Below are 23,064 nucleotides of genomic sequence, written 5' to 3'. Positions count from 1 at the left end.
TTAACACAAGCCAGCTGTTTCACATGGAGCTCAATCAAACAAGGCAGCACTCTGTTCCAATGCTGGAGAACACAAGACTGTTGAATTTAATGAGAGTTCGATATATTGGTCTCCCACATGGCATCTTACCAGGTGTTGTTTTGTGATAGTGTTCATTTTATGCCTTAACTTTAGAACTTTGCCCTCAGGAAAGAGGTACCAGCAGGTACTACCTAGAGTCAAGTATAATGGTCATTGCTGTTACCTTAAGGAGTTCATGGTTCAAAAGAGATGACTGACAATTGTCAAATCATTATAATACCAGAGCAATCAGGTTTACAATAGAGATACTAACCACATTTTCTTATGTATGAAAACTTCCCTGCCCTCCTTCCCTCCCCCACAAAAGAAGAATTTGGAAGATTTACCTGGAACTCATAATTTTCATAGAATAAAACATTTTCACTGGTCCTTCCTATATCAGTTCATATAAGATCAATTATATATTAGTAGGGTAAACGTATTTTCAATATTTTCAATCATATTCTTATTTTTCCACAAAATTTTAGGCAATATCTGGTTTCTGTTCATGGGTCCATATAACTCTTTTTATATATAGCAGTTCTAATAGCAGTGCTAAAAGGCAGTGCATGTACATGCATGATAGAGTATTTGTTCCATAAATGTTAGAAAGTGTGTACTGTGAACAAGTGGATGAGGTACGCACATCTTTTTTCCCCCAGTTTTATTGAGATATAATTTGATATAAACAGATCTTATAGCTTGACGGAGAAGGCTGATCCCTTTAAGTGGACCATCGTTTTAACTTTCATCACTTCCCAATTGCCTAGAAAGTACTCAGAAACAGATTTCTGACATACCTCTTAGATTCTTTCTTCTTCTAGATTTTTGTTCTCTGTATATTTTGAATCCTCTCTGTCCTATTCCTTTGAATAACTTTGCCTTTTAAAATCTTCAACCAAAAATGAATTTCACTGGTGATGGGTAGCACTGGGTGGGAGTACTAAGGAAGCATCTGTAGCTTGGCATATTGAGAAGCTTGTCCTCCCTTCAGAATGCTGTTTGTGGTTGTTTCTACCACTGATAGCAATCTGCTCTCAGGTTTTAATGACATCATTCTTTCAGCTTTACAATAGATCAGACTGGAGTAAGTTGCTCTCACATTCTGTTGGGTGAAGGACATTTGAAACCATATGGTCTGGACGTAGAAGTAAGTTTTTCAGACCCGTTAGGAAAGGGTGGATAGGTCTAATTTGAGGACTCATTGTCTCTTGGAGAAAGTGCTAAGATCATAGTGTTGGCAGAAAGAAGCGTGATGCAGTTTATATGACTGATATGTGCATCTTTATCCTTCGGAGGGTTTCAGTGGGGATTGAAGAATTTGTCCCTTCTCTTCATTAATTAAAAAAAATTGAAGTAAAATGTTTTTCATATTGGTAGAGACTCTTCTTTCAAATATGTATATATCTCCAGAAAAAGTAGTGACTATTTCAGTCATTTAATTCAGCTTCTATTTCTTGGCACTTACTGTCTGATTTGTATATATGTGCACTTATTTGCTTTGGAGGGCTGTGATGATGGAAGGTTAGTAATCCCAGGCTCTACCACCTACATTTGACAGACACCGAAGCTTGCCTTTGCTTTCTGTAGGGCACTTTGGGAAGAAAAGAGCTGAGGTTTGAAATAACATCATATTTTCTAGGATGCTTTTTCTGTTTCATTGCATATGTGGTTATAGCCTTTTGACAAGGACTCAGCCAACAGAATCTTCTGGGCCATGACAGAAGATGTAAAATGACAGCTTTCCAGTTTTGTTTTGTTTTTTTCTGATGGTAGAATTGACTTTTTTTTTAGTCAATTTTAAATTGCAAATTAAAGGTAGTTTTAATTTTTTAATTTTTGACATTCTGTACAACAAATTAGTTACCTTAAAAAGAAGAGGAATTTGCCTTAGCCTAGGAAAGAGATTGTTATATTCAAGCATTTTAACACCGTGACCTTTTATTCCATTGATTTCTATAGAGAAGCACAGGCATGCTTCAGAAAAGGTCAGTGATTCTAATTGAAGCACACACCAATTTTTTTTCTAGTTGCAAAGGCGCCCATGCTTTTTGTTGCAAAGCAGATGATGAGATTTAGGACTGACCATTTGTTACAAGAAAAAGCAATTTTCTCTGTGATGCAGTGCTGTTTTTCTTTCACGTGGAAAGCATTGTTTGAAATCAACAATGTCCATAGACCAGATTTTCATTATCCATGCTATTTAATGCCCTCATTTTTATTTCAGAGGCAGTTACGTATCTGAGATCTAGATTGAAATTTCCCTCCTCTGTGGACCTGATTTTGGAAGGAAAAGAATGTAAGGAAAAGGATACTATTAAGTCTCACATATTTATGGTTGTGAGATTTTCCTTCCAACAGGAATGGCAGGATCTCAGAATTAGTGCTTAACGTGTTTCAGCATGTTTTAACTATCATTCTTGGACTTTTCATATCAGAATCTGTGGCTTCAGGAACCAGACTTGGGTATCTACATACTATAGTTTATTAAACCGAAAATTCACTGCGTCCTTTGGAAAAATCACCTGATTTTCATACTTGTTTTCACTCATAGTGCATGAAGATGAAGACTTAAAAAAAAATGGTTGTAAAACTGTTGACCAACATGGCCCCTACTTGATGAATATTTAATATTGCAAGATTTCTTTTTTGTAATCTGGCTTAGTGTTGGTCTCTGTCCAGTATGAAATGAAAGAAAGAATTGCCCAGTTTTTAATATCTGAAGTCAGGGATTAAAATTGTGTTTTCAAAGCTTTCTGACTGTATTCATTCCGTAGGAAATAATTTGATACAGCAGGTTCTCAATTTTCTTCTTCTAACCCAGCTAAACCAGTTAAATACCCTTATTTTGCTACCTGAAAGCTTTTAACACATCGTTAATAGTTTCTCACACAACCTCAGTTGCTCATTGCACATAGAACATTAAATGTGTTCTCAGACTTCAATTAAGCAGGCAGGTCAGCCACTATAGTTCTGAACTCTAGATGGCAAAATTTTTGAACCTGATAGGTAGTTTTTTTTACGTGAGACCACATCACAGATTTTCACACATATGCACAACTTGCACTGTCCAGAATGATTAGCTCTCTATTATTAAAGTGCTTATATAGCAGGGTTTTTTTGTTTTGTTTTGTTTTTGGCTGCACTGGGTCTTCGCTGCCGCTCGAGGGCTACTCTTCGTTGCCATGCATGGGCTTCTCATTGCTGTGGCTTCTCTTGTTGCGGAGCACAGGCTCTAGTCTTTTGGGCTTCAGTAGTTGTGGCACTCAGGCTTAGTAGTTGTGATGCACGGGCTTAGTTGCTTCATGGCATGTGGAATCTTCCCGGACCAGGAATTGAACCCATGTCCCCTGCATTGGCAGGTGGATTCCCAACCACTGTGCCACCAGGGAAGTCCAGCAGTGCTTTCTTATGACATATTTGCATAACCCTTGTCAATAGCAATCATTTATTTGTAATAGTTTTTAAATTCCCGTGGTTCTTACTGATTCTAGAAGCTGGATAATGAATCAGCTTTATTCTCTTTTTTCTCAAAGGTGGGAACAATCTAAGTCACAGACTGATTGGCAGGCCGGTCATGGGAATGTGGAAAATTAACCTTCATTACATGTTCTTAGAGGATTGTTGTATTAGGAAATTGACCAGCAGCAAGTATCTCCCTTTCTTCTCCTTACAAAGCCTTGGTGGCTCCTCCAGTACATGTTCTTGGTGTTGGAGCCTAAGCAACAGCACTCTAAACCAGTGCCGTTTGCCACTCCTGCTTGCCATACTCTCACCATCCGTTAGTTCTGTTGCCTGACAAGAGTGGTCTTGAGTTTAGTGACTCACTATCACATCATGAAATGGGAACAAGGTCCTTATCCTCTGTTTATTTCAAAATTTTTATGATCAGTTCAGGGCCAACCTATTCAGCATTCTGCTCGCTTGAGGTAATAGAAAAATCTATCATAGTGGCAAAGAGCTTGGAGTCTGGAACCAGACTACCTACATTTGAATCCCAGCTTTGCCTCTTACTACCTGTGTTTTCTTGGACAAGTTACTTAACCTCTCTGTGCCTCAATATCCTGATTAATAAAATGAAAATAATAATAGCACCTACCTCATAGAGTTATTTTGAGGAATAAATTGGGATTAGATAGTTAAATAGGTGGACTTAGAACAGTACCTGGCACTTGATAAGCGCTATAAAAGTAGTAAGGAAAGGCCTTATAGAGGAAGTAGAACTTCGTGAAGCTGGAAGACAACAGGAACTCTTACAAACTTTGATGCAAAGTGTGCCAAGCCAACTACCAACAGATGGTATTAGCAAGGACTCATCACAAACAAATGGACTTTCATAATGGCCTGTCAGTAACAAAACTAGCCTGTTTATAGATTTTTTTTTTTAATAAGATGTGAACTGTTATATATCTTTCTTACTGCTTTTTCCATTACCTTAACCAAACCTTTCTTATTAATTAGAAAGATAAAACATAATTTCCTCCTTCAACGTACCATCGCAGAACCGCTCCCCTTGTTATGCCCTAAAGTAGTAGTCATATCTCCTAGTAGTAGTCCCTTCCTGGCTGCATAAAGATAACCTTGGCTTTAGTGCATTAGCAAATGCTGAGGTTGCTTTAAAAGAACTGTTTAAAGTTCTGACTCACAGTTGGAATTTTTTTCCCTCTGCTTTGAAGAGAGTCGCTATAGTCGGAGCAGCTTATTCACACCAGCTCTTTGAAACACCTGTGTTTCAGGTGAAGCCAAAAAAATCTAAAGCTAGAATCTAGTCTTTTCACCTCTATTACAAAATAAATATGCCTCTAAAACTTCCCAGCTGGTGGGAATGAAACACTGTCGGGCTTCCCAACTATTAGAGGGTAATAATGAATAACAACAAAGCCATACCTAATTTGAGCTCCTGAAAAGCCTCATAACCCCATTATCATTCTCTTGAACTGCCTAACCTTCCGGTTAACCTTCTGATTATTAGCCTCTTGACATATTTAATTCAGGTGTGAGAGTTTAGGGACGCTCATAGGACTATTTATTTGATCTTTTTGTCCTATCCCACTGTTCTGACTTTATTTTTATTTCTTAAGGTTTGTAGACACCAGGGAGGCATGTGTTACAGAGACCCAGAGGTTTCAGAAGCCACTAAATATATCAGACCTGCCTTAATTGGAGGATATGGGGAAGCAGTGGGGCTTTTAGCCACTTCATAGACCAGCTGAGTCTCCTGCTACCAACTCAATTTATTTGAGAGCAGTACTTCAGGGAACTTAATAGACCTACAGTGCACTAGCACAAATCTGTATTTTAGCCGGAGTACGATTTATTTATGTACTACTTATATTGGTTTGCTCTCTATATAATATATGAATGTCATTATTAAAAATTAAGGGCATTGAATTGTTGGTGATGGGTTTAATAATTATGTGTTTAATTGACAGTTTTACTCTTATTGCTGCATCACTTAGAGATGGCAAGAGAACCCAGATGGTAGATAATAGGATTAGGTTGAAGTGGCATTTTTCCAAAAGAAATATGATATGCATGAGCCAAACAGAGTTTTGTTTCGTGTGTATGTTGTTTTAGATATGTGGAATACTAATGACTTAGGGGATACCAATCTGATAACTAATTTTTACCACCCTGAGCTTAGACTGAGAAACTCTTCAGGTTACTGGAAGCCCTTTACCAAAACCAGGAGTCCCTGTGTGAAAGTCTCACAGAGATTAACACTTTTAATTGCTCCCTTGAGTTTCCAGTCTGTCCGAAACCAACCCTAGTTGTCTCTCAAAAGCAATATGCAATATGCCCTGTAGAAAACTTTTCTTGGTCTAAGAAAAGGTTTTTTTTGTCCTCATATGAAGGAATGTGAGTATCACGGATGGACATACTGTTTTTTGGTGCCAAGAAAACTACATGAGACCCCATTAATAAGAAGTGAATATAACTTTCCTTTTTAGCGGTGATAACCTTTTGAGATTCTGATCTTTCTTCTGAGATCAGTACCTTGAAGGAGCTTTTATTTATTTATTTATTTATTAAAGCAGTCAAGGAAAACCTATATTTTTGTTTGGTTTTTGTTTTGGGTGAAGTTTTTTTGTTTTTTTTTGGCTGTCCTGGGTCTTAGTTGCAGCAGGCGTGCTCCTTAGTTGCAGCTTGCCAGCTCCTTAGTTGCGGCATGCGTGTGGAATGTAATTCCCTGACCTAGGATCGGACCCAGGATCGAACCCAGGCCCCCTGCATTGGGAGCGTGGAATCTTAACCACTGCACCACCAGGGAAGTCCCAAAGGAGCCTTTTAAATTGGTTGCCTGTTTTGTGTGTTTTTGGTGGGTTTTTTTTTTTTTTTTTTTTTTTTAAACATATTCCTTTGGCCTTTTCTTGGCCGGGGGTGGCGGGGTGGGGAGGGAAATGTCAGGAGGAGATAAGAACACAGTCACATGTGTTCTTCCCATAACAATGGTGATGATGGTAGCAGCAGCTACCATGTAATCCCTCTTCCCTATGTGCCAGGCATTTATATGTGATTCACATTCAACATCTAAATCCGGCAGTAACCCTGTGTAGTAGATGTTGTTGTGCCTCTTTTATCAATGCAGAAACAAACTCAGAGAAGTTAACTTGCCTAATGTTACCAAGCTAGTAAGTGACCAAGCTGTGATTCTAACCTGCTCTTTGATTCCAAAGCCTACATCACACTGCCTCCCACTGCCTAAAGCCGTTTAACTTCTCATTTTAAAATCTGCTCTCTTCTCAAGTAGAATTATTTTTTTCACCTTTTTTGAGGTTTCATCTTTTGAAAGACAGAGCACAGGCTAAGAACAAAAGCTGGGATTTAGTACCAACTGCGTTGTGTACTATCTGTGACCTCTGGCTAGTTTCTTCACCTCTCTAAACCTCTTCGATTATTTGTATAATGGGAATCTTAGTAGGACTTACTTAGAGTAATTAGGGGTAGATGAGGCAAATTAAGTTTAAGCTGAAAATCTGACACATGAAAACTCTCAATAACTATCAGCTATTTTTCTTTTTTGATCAAGTTTCTGTGGCCTGTACGATAAAATCTTTTTTCTTCCTTTTCTCTACCTGATTTTTACATATCAATCTCAGGCTTCTTCTAATCTCTTGCATGTTGCCTTGCATTCATCCATCTTTTTTCTGTTTTGTTATTGAGTTAGCATGCTCTCTATACCAACTTGGTACCCAGTCAGTATTTATTGATGCTAATGATGATGGTTAAACAAAGATGCTGTTGGCACCAGTCCTGCAGCCTCTGAGACTGCCTGAGTAATCATGACTTCCTAAAAACAGAAAAGGACTCAATCATCTTACTCATAATTGAAGGTCAGAATTTGATGTCAGCATTTGTTTCTGTGGTGATTATGTAGCTTTCTCTGCAGAATTACCCTTGACAGTTGGAGTAGTCAGGCTTTCTGGCATGAGGCTGATTATCATGCATTCTTAAATTACTTCCTAAAATAGAGGCAGCACCGTAAAGGTGGGTTAAACAAATATTGATCATAGTACAGACTTGTGTTAATTGGAGCAAGAGGTCAGGGGAGGCTTCTATCTACATTAGTTCCCTGGTCATTTTGCCCATAATCCTTTTTTGCATCAAAGAAAATTGTACAAAACTGTTTTTAATCCTAAACACTCCTCCCTTTTCTCTGCCCTTCTGGTATCTCTAATATATTCCTACCTCATTTCTTTGATCCTCAGAGGATTTCTTATTTTTGCTTTTTCCTGCTTCAAACTCTATTCTCCATGAACACATTTTATTCCTCAGCAACCTTTGTGGGAGTCTAGCAGGGTGTCCTGCATATTATATGTGGGCTCTGTGCTCTAACAACTCAGCCGTAGACACTGATGTGCATTATTCTAAAGAACATCATATCATTAAGGTTGAATTTATAACTCACTAATGGTGACATGCTTCCATAATTTCAAAATCCAGATTTTTTTAATAAAAGAAGGAAAGAAATGGAAAAAAATTTAATAAAAAAAGAAAAACTTTGTTCAAGAAAAAAAAAGATTGGAACCAAAAGCAAGATCAGTACCCTATCTGTGGCAGATTTCATTTAGTAGAAAGTAGAGACTTATTTATTTCTTACCATATCTAATGTAATATACTATATAAACTTATATTTTCAATTTAGATCTCCCATCAAAGCCTGTCTTATATGTCCAGCAATCTTTTCTCCTTATCCATTAAAAAAAAAAAGTAAGGCATATGAAGCTATGCAAGTAAGCATATATGATTCATAGGTACAAGAAAATGTTTATTGAATTGTCAATTTTGGCCTGACTAAAAAGGATGAAAGGGGGACTTCCCTGGTAGTGCAGTGGTTAAGACTCCACCCTTCCAATGCAGGGGGCACAGATTTGATCCCTGGTCGGGGAATGAGGATCCCACGTGCCACGTGGCGTGGCCAAAAAATAAATTTAAAAGGAGGGAAGGAAGGAAGGAAGAAAGAACGGTGAAGGGAATAAGACTTGAAGTAACTCAGGAGGTAGAAAGAGACAGAGGCAAAGAGAGTGTGAGCTAGAAAAACTTGCCTTTATGATTTTTTTTAACCTATGTATTATTTTTGAGTTGCTGGCAAAAGGAGTGTCATTATTTAGCCTGTCAACCTGACATTTCCTTCACCCCCAGCCTAGATCTGTTGCATGGGAGTAGTTCCAGGTTATGAGGACTAAATGAGGTGACCTATGTTAAAAGTGGCTCATAGTAGGCTCAAAAATACTCTTCAGCAAACTGAGATCATCCCTCAGCAAATGATGGGATTATTTCTTATTTGAGGTTGTGACCCACTAGTGACAGAAATAAGACTACAATTCAGATACTAGAAGAAATGAGTAAGAGTGCTTGTGTGGATTTGAGCAGTTACTTCAGACATCTTCGGATTCAGTTCCTTCCAAAAGAAAGGTTAAAACTCAAAAAGACGACAATTAGTTCTCCTACAATAACCTACCACTTGTGCTGTGATAACTCATAGAGGTCATTCATCTAAAGTGCTTAGAAAGTGCCTGGCACATAGAGAGAACGCAATAAATGTTCAGTGCTTTTATTTTTGTTATTTCTCATGTGTTTTTAAAAAACTCTTAAGGTGAATGAACCATTTTAGGAAACCTAATGCCACTATGTGTGTGTTTTTATAGATATAGGCAAATTGCCAATTAGATTGTGCATCTGATTAGAAGTTCAGTAGGCGCTGAAGAAATCTTAATGGTTTCTCACCTGTTTAACGAAAGGTTTAAATCTCTGTAGTTATTGGAATTTGGCAGTTCTAATAATTTAGAGATTTATCATTTTAGACTATTTCTTGGTTGTGCTACTTTGTTTCTCTTACTCCTATTGGCTGTGTGATAGCAAATCTGGCTTATTCAATCCCAGAGCAGTGCCTAAGGGGCTTTATGAGATTAACAGTTATAACAATTGTTGTGAGCTTTGAGTGAATCTGTTGTAATGGCTTGTTTAACTGTCCATCTCCCTTGGTGGGCTATAAACTCAGTGATGGCAGTGACACTCATACACTATCGAATTTCCAGTGCCTAGCACATGCAGCTATTCGGAATGTTTTGTTGAAGGATGAATGAAGAGAGTGACTTCCCATTTGCAGACACATGGCAAGGGAAGAATTCTAAAAGCTACATCATATAACGCAGTACTGAATTTCTGCTTTTTGCTTGGAACCTGGTTTTTGCAGTATGCAAGTATGTCAGTCTTATGACGTTCATTTTCTCTCTTGATAGTAAACAGAGTGAGGCGAAATTTCATGGAAAGGGTCAGACATAGGAATCATTACAATCTAGGTTTGAATCTGAGCTCTGTGTCAGCAGCTTAACCTCTCCCAGCCTTGATGTGCTCACATCTTAATAGAAATAGTTACAAATCAGGCATTATAAGCAAGAATTAAATTAGGTGACTTATAAAGTGGCACATAAGTAGCTTCAGCAGAAAGTTAGCCTCCTTTCTCCTTTTCATCTCCTCATAGCACATAATTAAAAGTAATTCATCTTTTCATTTCAAAGTAATCTGCATGCTATGGTGACATTTGCTTAAGAAATGGGAATAGTAGGCAAGCTGCAATGGGAAGCAGCTTGGTGGGGTAGAGAGAGCACTGGGCTAGGAATTGGGAAACTTAAAGTAGTCCTGGCTCTTTTGCAAACTGGGAATGCGACCTTGGGTAAATCACATAACTTCTTTAGACTAAGTTTGTGTTTCTATTAAGTGATATACTCCATTGACTAATAATATTTGAGAAAGCAGCAAAGGGACTATTTTCTACCCCGTTATATATAAAGAAGCTTCTGAAACGTCAGTATTACAAAAACAACAACAACAACAAAAAACCCCATAAAACCCCCACACAATTAACTCTTTAAAACAACACAAAAACACTTGTGTCTCTTGGGCACCTGAGGCATCAAGAGTTGCCATCCCCCCACCCTTGCATTTGTAATTGTTAATGTGCATCATTCGTTCTTCTGAAGCAAATCAGTACATTTTGAAATCCATATTTCATGGAGCTACTTAACTAATTGCTGCAATCAGCAGCAATTTATTTTATAGCAGCGCTGTTCAAATCACTCTGAGGTTGGCATACCATGCACAGTGTGTTTTTTACAACCATATTTTTAATGATGAGTTTTAATAAGGGAAAATGGTTAATCTGCTAATATTCTCCTGAAAGTCCTAACTTTGGTCCTGTGTTTTACCTTTACCCAATGCTAACTTAAAAGGCCACAGCAAAGTCATTGACCCAGTGGGTGCACCAGCTGTTGGAGAGGCTGTCCCATTTAGAAGGACCAGGAGAGGGAAAGAGCACCCTGTTTTTCTTCTTCTTTGGACCCTCATTAAATTACTCAGAAACAATAATCAGATAGCTGCTGTTCAAGTTAATGGCACCTCTGAGCCCCTGTCAAGAGAGCTTTATTTAATGCGCAACAGACCTGGAGTGATGCAGGTGCCTTTTCAGGCCCTCATTTAATTTAAGCTGCTTTAGTTGGCATGGCAACTAGTTGAGACATCTGGGAGACATTATGCTGGGGATTGAGACTTCAGAGGATTTCTGCTGGAGCAAAGCAGAAACCTTATAAAGTGGTGTGTGTTGCTTCTAAATTTCTGCAGCTCTATTGTTAAATCTCCAAATTCAGAAATTGTATTTTCCAGAGAAATAAAATTTTTAAAGGTTGGCCTGGTCATTGGCTTGTTTTCTATGAAGAAAAAAAATGCTTCATTCATGAGGTGAAAAATATTCATTTCAACCCTGAAGAATTTACTCTGCTAAACTAAAGCTTGACAGAACTTACTCTCTGCAGAGTAGCTGCTTTAATCACTTAGAATTTTTATGTTTAAAAGATATTAGAGGAAGGGAAAGCATTTCTGCACAAAGGTAAACAAAATGGTCAGGGTAGGCAGGGCTGTATGTGGTTTTGCCCTGGACTTTCTGGTTAAACTGTTTATTAACCTACCCTCTTTTTTTTTTTTTTTTTAACGCAGCCTGTTATCCTCTCAAGAAGCAAGGATATGAAAGTAACACTCTTTTAAACTCTTCTTTCTTAACTATTATAACAGGAGATTGAAGGAAAGGTTTTTTAAATTCACAGATCCTGAGGACAGTAACGTGATAATCTAGTAATTTGTGTTTAGCAGAGGGAATACCTGCCGGTTTATATTTTGTAAGAAGTTATGCACATATGTATGTGCTCTTAGTTTAGGAGAATTGACTTACCATTTGAAATCATGCTTTACATTCATTTTGAGTGCCTTTTTCAGATTTTTTTGATATCTGGTAATATTTTGCTGTATGTTAGGATGAACCATGTGAAATTATTATTTTTGTTGGTCAAAATGGTTCGACATTATCAGTTTATATCCAGATCAGAACAACACCCTGGTCTGGAAATATATGTTTCATAATGCTAAGCTAAACATAAGAATTTTTTCTGATATTAGTAATTATTTATAAAATATCTGGTTAGACCAGTACCCGTTCCAGCCAGCCAGTGTTTCCTTTTCCCTTTTCTTTGAAAATGTAGTCACTGTAAGAAGAAAGCATATGACATTATTTCATACTTATTCTCTGTTATTGGCTTTTGTATCCGTTTTTTCCTTTTATAAGTCAAAGCAAGATTTTTCAAGTGTGTCAGCAGTATGAATTCAACCTGATAACTGGAAAATTAAGATGTTTTCTCTCCACTGTTTGCATGCATACCAGCTGTCACCAGTAACAGTAAAGATTCTGGCATCACAACTTGGCTGCCTGTTTTATAGATATGTGAGGCAGAATAGAATATGACCTGCTTTTCACTTCCATGGAAGAACTTTTCAATCCTAGCAGGAAGAAAAAATTGTCAGTAAGCTCAGAAGACATGACTGACATCCCATACAGATAAGTACTCTCTTTAGGAATTTTTTTTCCCCTGAGTAAAACCACAAGTCGACAGTACTTAATACAGGGCTGGCAGTTGTGAAGTTTTTCTGTTTTTCTGTTTTATTTTTTTCCTTTGTAATGTTCCTTTGTTTTCATCCCTTAAGATTTCTGGAACCAACTTAATTAAGAATAGTAGGACTTCTGATTAAGGTTTAATGGTGCAAATAGAAGTTTTTTTTCTTCTCTCTATCCTATGATTAAGATTTCCTAGTGGGAAAAAATGTTTAGTATATACAAGAGGGTTAATATCCCTAATATGTAAGGCACTTTTACAAATAAAGTTATGACCCCAGTAGAAAACTGAGTAAAGAACAGAAACATTTCTCTCTCTCACTCTTCCTTTTTCTTTCATACCCACACATATGTGTGGCCAATAAACATAAACAGTTTTCAATCTGAAAATATAGTTGATAGAACGCAAATCTTTACTGACAATCCTTCCTGCAGTCCCCCTAAAATGTCAGTAAAGGGTTAAGAACTCAAACTAGAAGACGCAGAAACTTCTGCTGGCAGTAATGAGAACCTAGAAACAGGTTCGTTCTTGCTCAGAACATCAGAGTAGCCCAGAGATTGGAGGCATCAGGTATCTCAGAAAGTGGGGATGCAGGTAGGCCTAAACACAGAATTGGTTGCAAGCCTCTTTAAGAAGTAGTAAGATGTTCAAATATTCAGATCTTCTATTCCGCAGGAGACCAAATAAAGCTTTACTCCCTGGAGATAGCATGAGCTGAGCTGTGGTGTCTTTGGCCCCTTTCCCGACATACAGAACCCTGGCAGCCTGGCCTGTGTCCTCCAAGACAGAAGTTTAGAGGGCTGTTCTCTAGAGAACTGGATTAACCCAAGAGAGAAGTTCTGCATATAATTGAGAATCCTTCATGAAACAAAACTAAAGCTCTGTGCTCTCCCACAGAGCTACTTTACAGTCAGAACAGTAATAACCCAAAGGCCCATTGATAGGAGATTGCTTAAGTTATGACATAGTACATAAATTGAATTACTATTTAAGCACTTTAAATGACATAAAAGAAATGTATACCATGGAAAGATATTCACAAGATATTTTTAATTATGTATCTATTTGTCACAATAATTCCACTTCAAGGAATATGTCACTAGGAAAGAATCAGATTCACATAAAGTGATATATGTAGAATGTTTATCTCATGGTTATTTAAAATAGTTTTTAAAAAATTAGAAATAACTTAGATTTTCAACAGTGACAGATTGGTTAAATGAATTATAAACATATCCATACATTTGAACCCTATACAATCATAAAAATCTTCTGTAAGAAAACACAGCAAAGCCATGTATATACTATAATCCAAGTTTTAAATATACGTATGGGGCTTCCTAGGTGGCGCAGTGGTTAAGAATCCGCCTGCCAATGCAGAGGTCATGGGTTCGATCCCAGCTCCAGGAAGATCCCACATGCCACGGAGCAACTAAGCCCGTGTGCCAAAAAATAAAAAAAAAAAAAAAAAAAAAAAAAAAAAAATAAATATACGTATGTGTATGTATATACAACATTTATATGAAGATGTTATAGGTTAATTCAAAGAGGTAGGATTCTATGTAGTTTTTATACTCTGGCTTCTTTGTATTTTCCTAGTTTTCTGTGATGAAGTTTTTTTGTTTTAACTATCTCAGAAATATTTTTAAAATACACAAAAGTAGAGACAATAGTATAATATCTGTCATATACACAATACCCAGCTTCAGCAATTACTAATCATTTTGCCAGTCTCATTTCCTTTTTATTGAGAGGGATGGGGAAAGGACAGCTGGATTATTTTAAAGTAGATCCCAAATATCACATTATTTTACCTAAAAATACTTAAATATGGATTTCTAACTGATAAGGGCCTTAAAAACATAACCATCATAACCTAATAAGCTAATTCCTTACTATCTATTCCCCGATTGCCTCAAAGATCTCTTTTTAAATCAGGTTTGAATCAGGATCTAAACAAAGTGCATATACTGTATTTGGTTATTATATCTCTCGAGACTCTTTTATCTCAAACATTCCTCCTTTCCCTTCCTTTCAGAGCCTCCCCTTTTTTCTTTTTCTTCCTTCCTTCCTTGCCTTCTTTCTTTTCTTTCTGCCTGCCTGCCTGCCTTCCTTTCCTTCTTTCTTTTTCTGTTTGATTTATTGGAGATATTTTTCCTGGAGAATGATCCACATTGTGTGTTTGGCTGATTAACCTCATGATGTCTTTTTCCCCATATTTTTAGTAAACTGATAATTAGGGTTAGATGACTGATTATATTGTTTTTTTAAGACATGAATACTTTCTGGGCAGTGGTGTGTATATCACAGGGACGTAGTATCTTGTCCTACAATAAGTGTTGCTAAGATTGAGTGGTGGATTGAGGTGTTATGGGTCTCATTCCTTTCAAGTGTTTTTAGCAACCTTAGATCCATGGTATCATAGAGGTTGCAACATGGTGATTTGTTTTTTCTAATCTATCATTGCTTCTGCATTTATTAGCTGAAATTCTTCTATAAAGAACACTGACTATTTAGTATATTTTATTAGAGTTTTTAAAAATATAACTCAAAGAAAAGATAAAATCCTAAATTATGTAGGGCCACTGAAACAATTTAAATATAGTCAGTTCCAGGTTTCAGTATTATGTAACCTTAAGCAGGTCACTTGCCTCTGTCGGCCTCAATTTTCTCATCTGTAATTGGGGAAACCACTACCTGTCTTGTAGGATTACCATGGAAATTAGATGAGATAATATATTTTAAATACTTAGTAGAGTGGCTAATATCTAGTAGGTGTTCAACATAATATTCATTCATTCAACAGATACTTACAAGGGACTTACTGTATGTAGGCACTGTTTTCTTCTTTCTCACAAGGATAGACTTGTGAACAACACAGAGGAAAATGCTTGCCCTCATGAAGAAGGGGTGGAGAGACAGACAGACAATAGACATAATAAGTAAATTATGTAGGATAAGTACTAAAGGAAAAAAGAAAACGTAGAGCTGTGTGAGGGGGTAGCAATTGGGTGAGGAATGCAGGACACAGTATTAGAGTCGTCAAAGTAGGCATAAGTTGAGACATAAAATTGAAGCAAAGACACAAAGGAGGTGAAAGAGTTAGCCAAGTAGATGTCTGGAGAAGCACAGTCCAGAGAAAACAGCCAAAGGAAAGGCCTACGGTCAGTGTGTGTCTAGCATGTTCAGAGAATAGCAAAGAGGAAAGTGATAGGAGGTCAGAGAAGGAAGAAGGCCAGATCATTTATGGCCCTATAAGGACATTTTAAGGACTTTGACTTTTACTCTATATGAAATGGGACACTTTGGCAGAAAAGTGACGTAATCTGGCTTTCATTCTAAGTGATGATTATGTGAAGTGCATCTAAAAAATAAGATGAATTGATGAATGGAAAGAGCCATGGATAAATATGCACTAAAGTAAATATCACAAAATGTTAAGTATAAATCTAGGGGGTAGGCATATATATAGTGATCACTGTTTAATTCTTTCCAGTTTTCTATGTGTTTGGAATTTTTATAATAAAATTTTAAATATTAAGAAGAAGATTGGGATTGCCATACATGCATTACTAATGAGAAAAACAATAGCAAAGTGTACGCTTTAAATATATACAGTTTATTGTATGTCAGTTGTATCTCAATAAAAGTTCTTAAATAAATATTAAGAAGGAAACTAAATCTAACCTTGATAATAATATTGTAATTTAATTGATGTGTATCATCTTATAGAAAGATACTAAAATGTCACTGAAAACTCCTATGAGGAAATTCTACATGCCAAATATCCTTTCCTCACTAACCATCATTATAAAGTAGAATATATTTCTTTGGAAGGAGCCTGATTAATAAAACCTAACATTAAAATTATACCTAAGAGTATAAAAACCTTAAAAATTATGTTTTCTGTGTAATAAGGTGACTGTCAATATATAGACAATATAATAGTGAAAAACGTATCCTGGCTACTCTGTTGTAGAAACTAGGGGTCTTGGGCCAGGGTGGTAATAGTGGACATGATAAGAAGTGGTCTAATTCTGTGGCTACGTTTTGAAAAAATCAGTAGGATATTCTGATGGATTGGAGGCAGAGTGAGAGAAAGAGGAATCAACATTGACTCCAAGGTCTGTGGTTTGTGGTGTGAGCAACTTACTAGAAAAATAGGTTTGCTGTGGGAAAGCCTGCATCTAGAAAATGTGTGGTGGGAGAAAGAGAATACATCTTAGACATGTTAGTTTGAGCTGTCAGCTAGACATCCAAATGATGAGTAGACAGTTTGATATACAAGGCTGGACTTAAGGAAAGAAGATTAACTAGAGATATAAAGTTGGGAGTCATCAGCATGGATGTTATTTAAAGTCATGGGACTGGATCCGATTACCGTAGAGAGTATCGAAAAAGAGAACCAGGGAATCCCTGGCGATCCAGTGGTTAGAACTCTGCGCTTTCACTGCTGAGGGCCTGGGTTCAGCATGGCCCCAAAAAAAAAAGAGAGGGAGAAGAGGACCAAGCCCTGGGGCATTTCAACATTAAGTGGTTGGGAAAGTGCACTAACAAAGGAGGATTGAGAAGAAAGAACCAGAGAAGGAAAGCCAACAGCTGGTTGTCCCTAGCCACTTGAAGATGTCTCAAGGAGGAAAAATGTCCCGTAGTTTCTAACTGTGTGTGTCAAGTGTTATCAATTATTCATTCTCCCTACTCCCAAGTTGTCCCTTTTTCCTACTTGTTTTTGCTAAAACATTAAATTAGAAGTGTTTTTAAATCCTCCCCAAATAATAATCACTAACTACAAGAGACTATTTAAATTTTTAAAGCTCATGAAGGTAAAATACGAAGGTAAGCTCACTGTTTGAACATTTAAGTTTTGAAGGCAGATTCTTTCTTGTCTTTATTTTTATATGCCCAGCATTTACCCTTACAACGAGCATGTAAATGCTAAAACAAGAGCACCAGGACCCTCTTAGTTCATTTACAGCTAATGGTAAGCACCCTAAGACTACAGCCTCCATAATATCTTTCTGGAAGAAGAGTTCTAGGATCTGAGGAACTGTGTAAGAGAGCAGAATAACTCTGCCATCTTTTGTCTTGCCTTTCCCTGCTTTCAGGTGCACAGGGCCAGGGAAACCTTAGTGTGTTGCTTAAAATGTGAAACAACTTTTACAAGGTGTCAAAAGAATTTGAATCCTGGTAGGAGCCTCCTAAAGTCAAAGGCCCTCTCCCCTTTTCTTATATTACTTAAAGTCATAAAATTCATCCAGACTTTTAAGGAGTTCTTAACTGTGGGCAGAGTAAGGACATGAATGTGTCCTTTTCTAGATGAAGCAGAAGATGATGCCTTCACAAGAGTCCTGAATAACACATCTCCCTTGTTCCTGGGGCCCCAGCCTTTGATTGTCTGCCTTGTGTTGATTGAGCAAAACCCTGAGGATATAATGGAGTGCAAAGCATAGGAAGCTTAAAATTTAGTAAGGGAGGTATGAATGTGTAAAAAGTTAAATAATAATTCAGTTGTGAAAATTGTAGAGAGATTTGGATTTGAACTAACCATTTTGCACATTTTTAGGAGCACCATACTTTATAGAGTAACTTAAGCCACAGATGATGGATGGGTAGATTGTCATCTTTTCTGTTGGTGCCGTGGTGGTGAGACCTACAACCCTCTCTTGTTTGGATTCAAAGGACGCTCCAGTAACATGTCTGAGTAGCCCGAGACTGTTTGGTCTTCACACTCTTCCTGGCCTGGCTGTCGTTGAAAATATTTACCCTTACTTATCTCTTTTATAATGCTAATTATAGTGAAGTCACTTGGTTGTTTACTTCTGCTAACTTTTTAAAATTCTTTAGTTTTGGCAGTGTTTTATCTTGTGAGAGCTGGAATTGTCACTTCTTTCATGCTTTCTAGAAGTTTTCTTTCCCTAAGCTTTTTCCAACCTTAAGAACAGAAGTTATTTAGACCTTGTACCTACTTTGCGGGGATTGGGGGCTGAATTCTCTGAACTCTCCTTAACTTAAAACCTCAAGATATGTTGTCACAGAATTGATGCAGAGTGACCTACATAAAATTATCGTCTCTCCTCAACCACTCAGCTCAGATCATGTCAAAGTTTTTCTTTATCAGATTTTGCGAGGTAAGATTTTCTTTATGAAGAAAAAGGTAGTGTCACTGTGTAAATGAAATGTTTTGCTTTTCATTTGAACTAATCTGATCTTCCAAGTCTTATTTCTTCCTTAACAACTTTTTTCTTTTGACCAAGGTATATTTAATAATCTCTCTACTTGATGTTAAATAAGAGGCTTTTAAGGGTAGCCAAATGGTTCTTATTTTCAGTGATGGAAGAGAAGGCCCTAATTCATTAGGTAGTCGAGGGGGTTAATCTAGGGAGGTAAACAAGCAGGCTGGTTTGTCAGGCAGGGATGCTTTGTCACAGAGTTTCCATTAAACAGCCTTTAGTAGGAGTATGTGGCTGGTATCAGATGACCAAACTGAAAAGGAACTGTGTTCCCTATGGATGACATACATTCTTCAAGCCAGCAGTGGGTGGGCCTGGTCTGAGTGTTGGCAGGCAGGCCTGAGTCCAATTCTAGAAAAGCAAAATGCCTCTTAAAGCCAAAGCATGGAGGAGACTGATAGAAACAGCCAGCTCTCCGGGCTGGCTCATTAAAGAGCACTAACTTAATAGAAAAGCGACCTGGGCTGACATTGTCAGCACTTCCTCTGGCCATCAGGCACATCCTTCAGAATTTTGCCATTACAAATGGAGAGTTGTTTAAAACTGAAATAGTTTTCTTACCTAGTAAAGTACTTTTGATTCAAAGGATTGACATTCTTTATAAAAACTGAAAAGCATCTGCCAAAAGGATTAAAACACATACACAATGTTAAAACTAGAAAGTTCACCTTCTATACATTTGTTGATATTTGGGGGTAGTGGTGGGGGCAGAGGGAAGGTATTGGATATTTTTTTCACTCTTATAAAAACGTGATTTGCTTTATTTTCTTCAGAAGACTCACCCTTGAAGCTGTGACCTTTATCTAGCAGTGCTAAAGCCCACGGTCTTTTAAGATTTCAAAAATATTTTTTAAGTAATTAATTACCCTCCTGATTCTCAGTGGTGGAGAATACTACCAACAGGCCTGGGCAAGTTTCTGAATTTTGTCTTTTCAGTGAAAATCTGTCCTGGAAAAAGCTCCCTCTTGGTTAATGGGAACTATTTTGTGGGAGCGGCTCACAGTCACAGGTTGAAAGCATCAATAGTAGAGCTCCAGTAGCCACATTTACGGACAGTTCAAGGTTATTGGTCTGGTCAGCTGAAACTCTAGTGCTTGGGACGCTTATCTATGCATAAACCTAAATAATCTTTCAAATTATAGACATTATCTCTAGACTGTGCAAACCTTTGTTGACTTTTATTTTACTGTAGCAAAATTATAGTTTTTTGAGGTAGGACTAAGTCAAGCTTTTAATAATGTTCATTATGCAGTTATTTAGAGAACAATTTAAAATCCTGTACTCTTGTTTCTATGGTTTTCCCCAAATCATTGGTTGAGTAAATAGGAATTAAATATCTGCAATTAAATCTGTTTGTTATTTTAGGTTTGAAATATCTCCATTCAGCTGGCATTTTACATCGAGACATTAAGCCAGGGAATCTCCTTGTGAACAGCAACTGTGTTCTAAAGGTAGCTTTTCAGTTTATTTAAACATCTATGAAAAAATTAGAATGTCAAGACATGTTTAAGAACATGTTTTTGTGAAAGAAATGGTTATATTTATTTTTATTTTTATCACTTTACTGAAAATTAAAGAACCCAGTTTTCTATAGCAATATCACTAGTCATAGCCATAGTAACTAATTTGTAGTCTTGGCTCATGGTTTCGTCATGATACTTTGCACATGTTTTGGGAACATTGGAATTGGAATTGCAGTGTGACTAGAAAGAAGAATAGAGCAGGTGATTTCCTTTCAGATTGTTCCAGTATAAAGGAAGTGCATATCAGAAGGAAGACTGGAGGACCAGTAAGCTTCTACTTACATGAGAATCAAGTGTGGCTTTTAAGAAGACCATCTGTGTTTTTGCATAGCTAATGTTTTTGTATGCTGTTTGACTGAGGCTGCAAAGTAGGGAAGTAGAAACATTTGTAAGTGAAAATACTAAGCCAGAAAAGGGTCGAATGTATTGGGTAGGCCAAAAAGTGCCTTCAGTTTTTGAGTAAAAATAAAAGACACATTTTTCATTTTCACCAAGAACTTTATGGAACAACATATTCACCCTTTCATTCTACTACCTTCTGCCATTTTTCAGGCAACTTCTTAATTCCATCTTCCCCCCCAGTTTTTCTTTTTGAGCAAAGAACTGTTCCAGGTACCTTTTACAGTCTTCCAGGGAATTGAAATTTTTTCCGTTAAGAGAATTTTGTAAAGACCAAAATAAATGGAAATCCAGAGGTGCAATGTCTGGTGAATACGGCAGATGAATCAAAATCCCCAGCCAAGCTGTAACAGTTTTTGTCTGGTCATCAAAAAAACATACGGTCTTGCGTTATCCTGATGAAAGATTATGCTTTTTCTGTTGACTAATCTGGATGCTTTTTGTTGAGTGCCACTTTCAGTTGGTCCAATTAGGAACAGTACTTGTTGGAATTAATCGTTTGGTTTTCCAGAAGGAGCTCATAATAGAGGACTCCCTTCCAATCCCACCATACACACAACATCACCTTTGGATGAAGACTGGCCTTTGGTGTGGCTGGTGGTGTTTCATTTTGCTTGCCCCATGATCTCTTCCATTCCACATTGTTGTACAGTATCCATTTTTCATCACCCATCACAATTTGTTTTAAAAACAGAACGTTTTCTTTATGTTTCAGTAGAGAATTACATGTGGAAATTTGGTCAAGAAGGTTTTTTTTCGCCTATGTGGAACCCAAATATCAAAGCAATTCACATAACCAAGCTGGTGCAAATGATTTTCAACGCTTGATTTGGGCATTTTGAGTATGTCGGCTGTCTCCCAAATGGTATAATGTTGATCGTTTTCAATTATTTTTTCAATTTGATCTCTATCAACTTTAACTGGTCTACCTGACTATGAAGCATCGTCCAGCAAGAAATATCCAGCACGAAACTTCACACACCTCTTTTGACACATTCAGTCAGTCACAGCACCTTCTCCATATACTGCACAAATCTTTTTATGCGTTTCAGTTGTGTTTTTACCTTTCTTGAAATAATACAACATAATATGCCAACAATGTTCCTTTTTTTCTTACGTCTTCAATCTTAAAATGGCTACACAAAAATTCACCAATTTTGATGTCTTTTTTTAAATGCACACTGGTATGACAGCTGTCACATACAATCTAATGAAATTATTTCAGATGAAGTTAAAGACAGCTAAGTGCTATTAGAGCCATCTTACGGAAAAAGACGAACGAACCTTTTGGCCCATCCAATATTTCCACCTGTGTAGTAACCAATCCTCAGTTATCCCTTTGAAGGGAAATTGATTACAAGATCTTTTATGGTTAGCAGCCCCTAGATCTCAAGACATCAATTTCAGTTTTACTCTTACCCTGGTACCACCCCCACCCCACTGTCTTTTGTTAGAGTGGTTTGCAAATAGCAAAATCCACATGTGTGCATTACCCAACCCCTAATAGAGATGTGTATTAGCAGAACTCCTAAATAGCGAGAGGCCCACCATATTTTTCCCCCATCATAGAAATTAGAGGTAAGGGCCTTCCTAGAGCTGAGTTATCTCTGTGTAAGCAAATTAAAATTCCACTTATTTTATGAGAGGCTACAGTATTATATGGTGCTTCAGTGTACTGTAAATATTCTTAACATTTCTACTGATATATTTTAAAAAGAAAAGAACTGTTTATAAATGTTGCCTGCTTTAAACGTAATCAAGGCTGTCATTAGTACTTAGCCTGTTGGCAGTTAAACTAAACCTTAAAACCAAGTATGTAAATGAATTTCACTTTTTATTTTAAATGCTTTCTTTAAACTGTGGGCGAGTTTTCTTTAAAAGCTGGTGCGTTCTACTGCTTTTGAATAAAAAACTTCCCTTCACTATCCTTGAAGAACTCTATTCCTACTTTCACTCTATTTTTCATATTTTCCCTGAAAATAACTAATATTATAGTTCATTCTTTTGTTTCCACAGAAAATTAATTGCCCCAGAAACCACTAAAGTAAATATTTCTTCTATAGGTCATTGAATTCATTGCCCTGCCACCTTTTCACTTTTTAAAAAGAGCTATAACCTATCCCCATAACCTATTTTAATTCTTAATAAAAATGAAAATAAAAACCTGTAATCAGGAATTCTTTGTCCTATTCAGACCAAACCACTTTTATGACAATTTAAGCCAGTTTCTTCTTATTTCAGTTTCTGGTTGGAGAACTTCACAAAGCATTTGTGTAGAACCTGCCATGCTTGATGCCGTTAACTGCTCTCAGTCCATTTTCCAAATTGTCTGTTATGGTATTGTGACCTCTGGCTATGTGAATGAGTAACTAAAAGAAAATGTCATTTATGAATAAACAACATACAGATCAG

The 23,064-nt window shown here is 37.0% G+C and overlaps 1 protein-coding gene across 3 annotated transcripts in view; it reads left to right on the top strand.

Annotated features, from left to right (window-relative positions):
* NLK (nemo like kinase) overlaps window positions 1-23,064 on the top strand; it is a 146,388-nt gene that overhangs the window by 100,057 nt on the left and 23,267 nt on the right. For all 3 annotated transcript variants that reach the window (XR_009049989.1, XM_057715607.1, XM_057715608.1), the window contains exons 4-5: window positions 18,522-18,628; window positions 20,096-20,181. Coding sequence is in view for 2 of the 3 variants with exons in the window: in XM_057715607.1 (XP_057571590.1) it covers window positions 18,522-18,628; window positions 20,096-20,181 (193 nt within the window). In the remaining variant the exon portion in view is untranslated. The remainder of the gene's footprint in view (window positions 1-18,521; window positions 18,629-20,095; window positions 20,182-23,064) is intronic.

Source organism: Hippopotamus amphibius, chromosome 17 (genome assembly GCF_030028045.1).
Source record: "Hippopotamus amphibius kiboko isolate mHipAmp2 chromosome 17, mHipAmp2.hap2, whole genome shotgun sequence".
Lineage (NCBI taxonomy): Eukaryota > Metazoa > Chordata > Mammalia > Artiodactyla > Hippopotamidae > Hippopotamus > Hippopotamus amphibius.
Note: the sequence above shows the minus strand (reverse complement) of the source record. Positions and strands in the feature narration are given on the sequence as shown.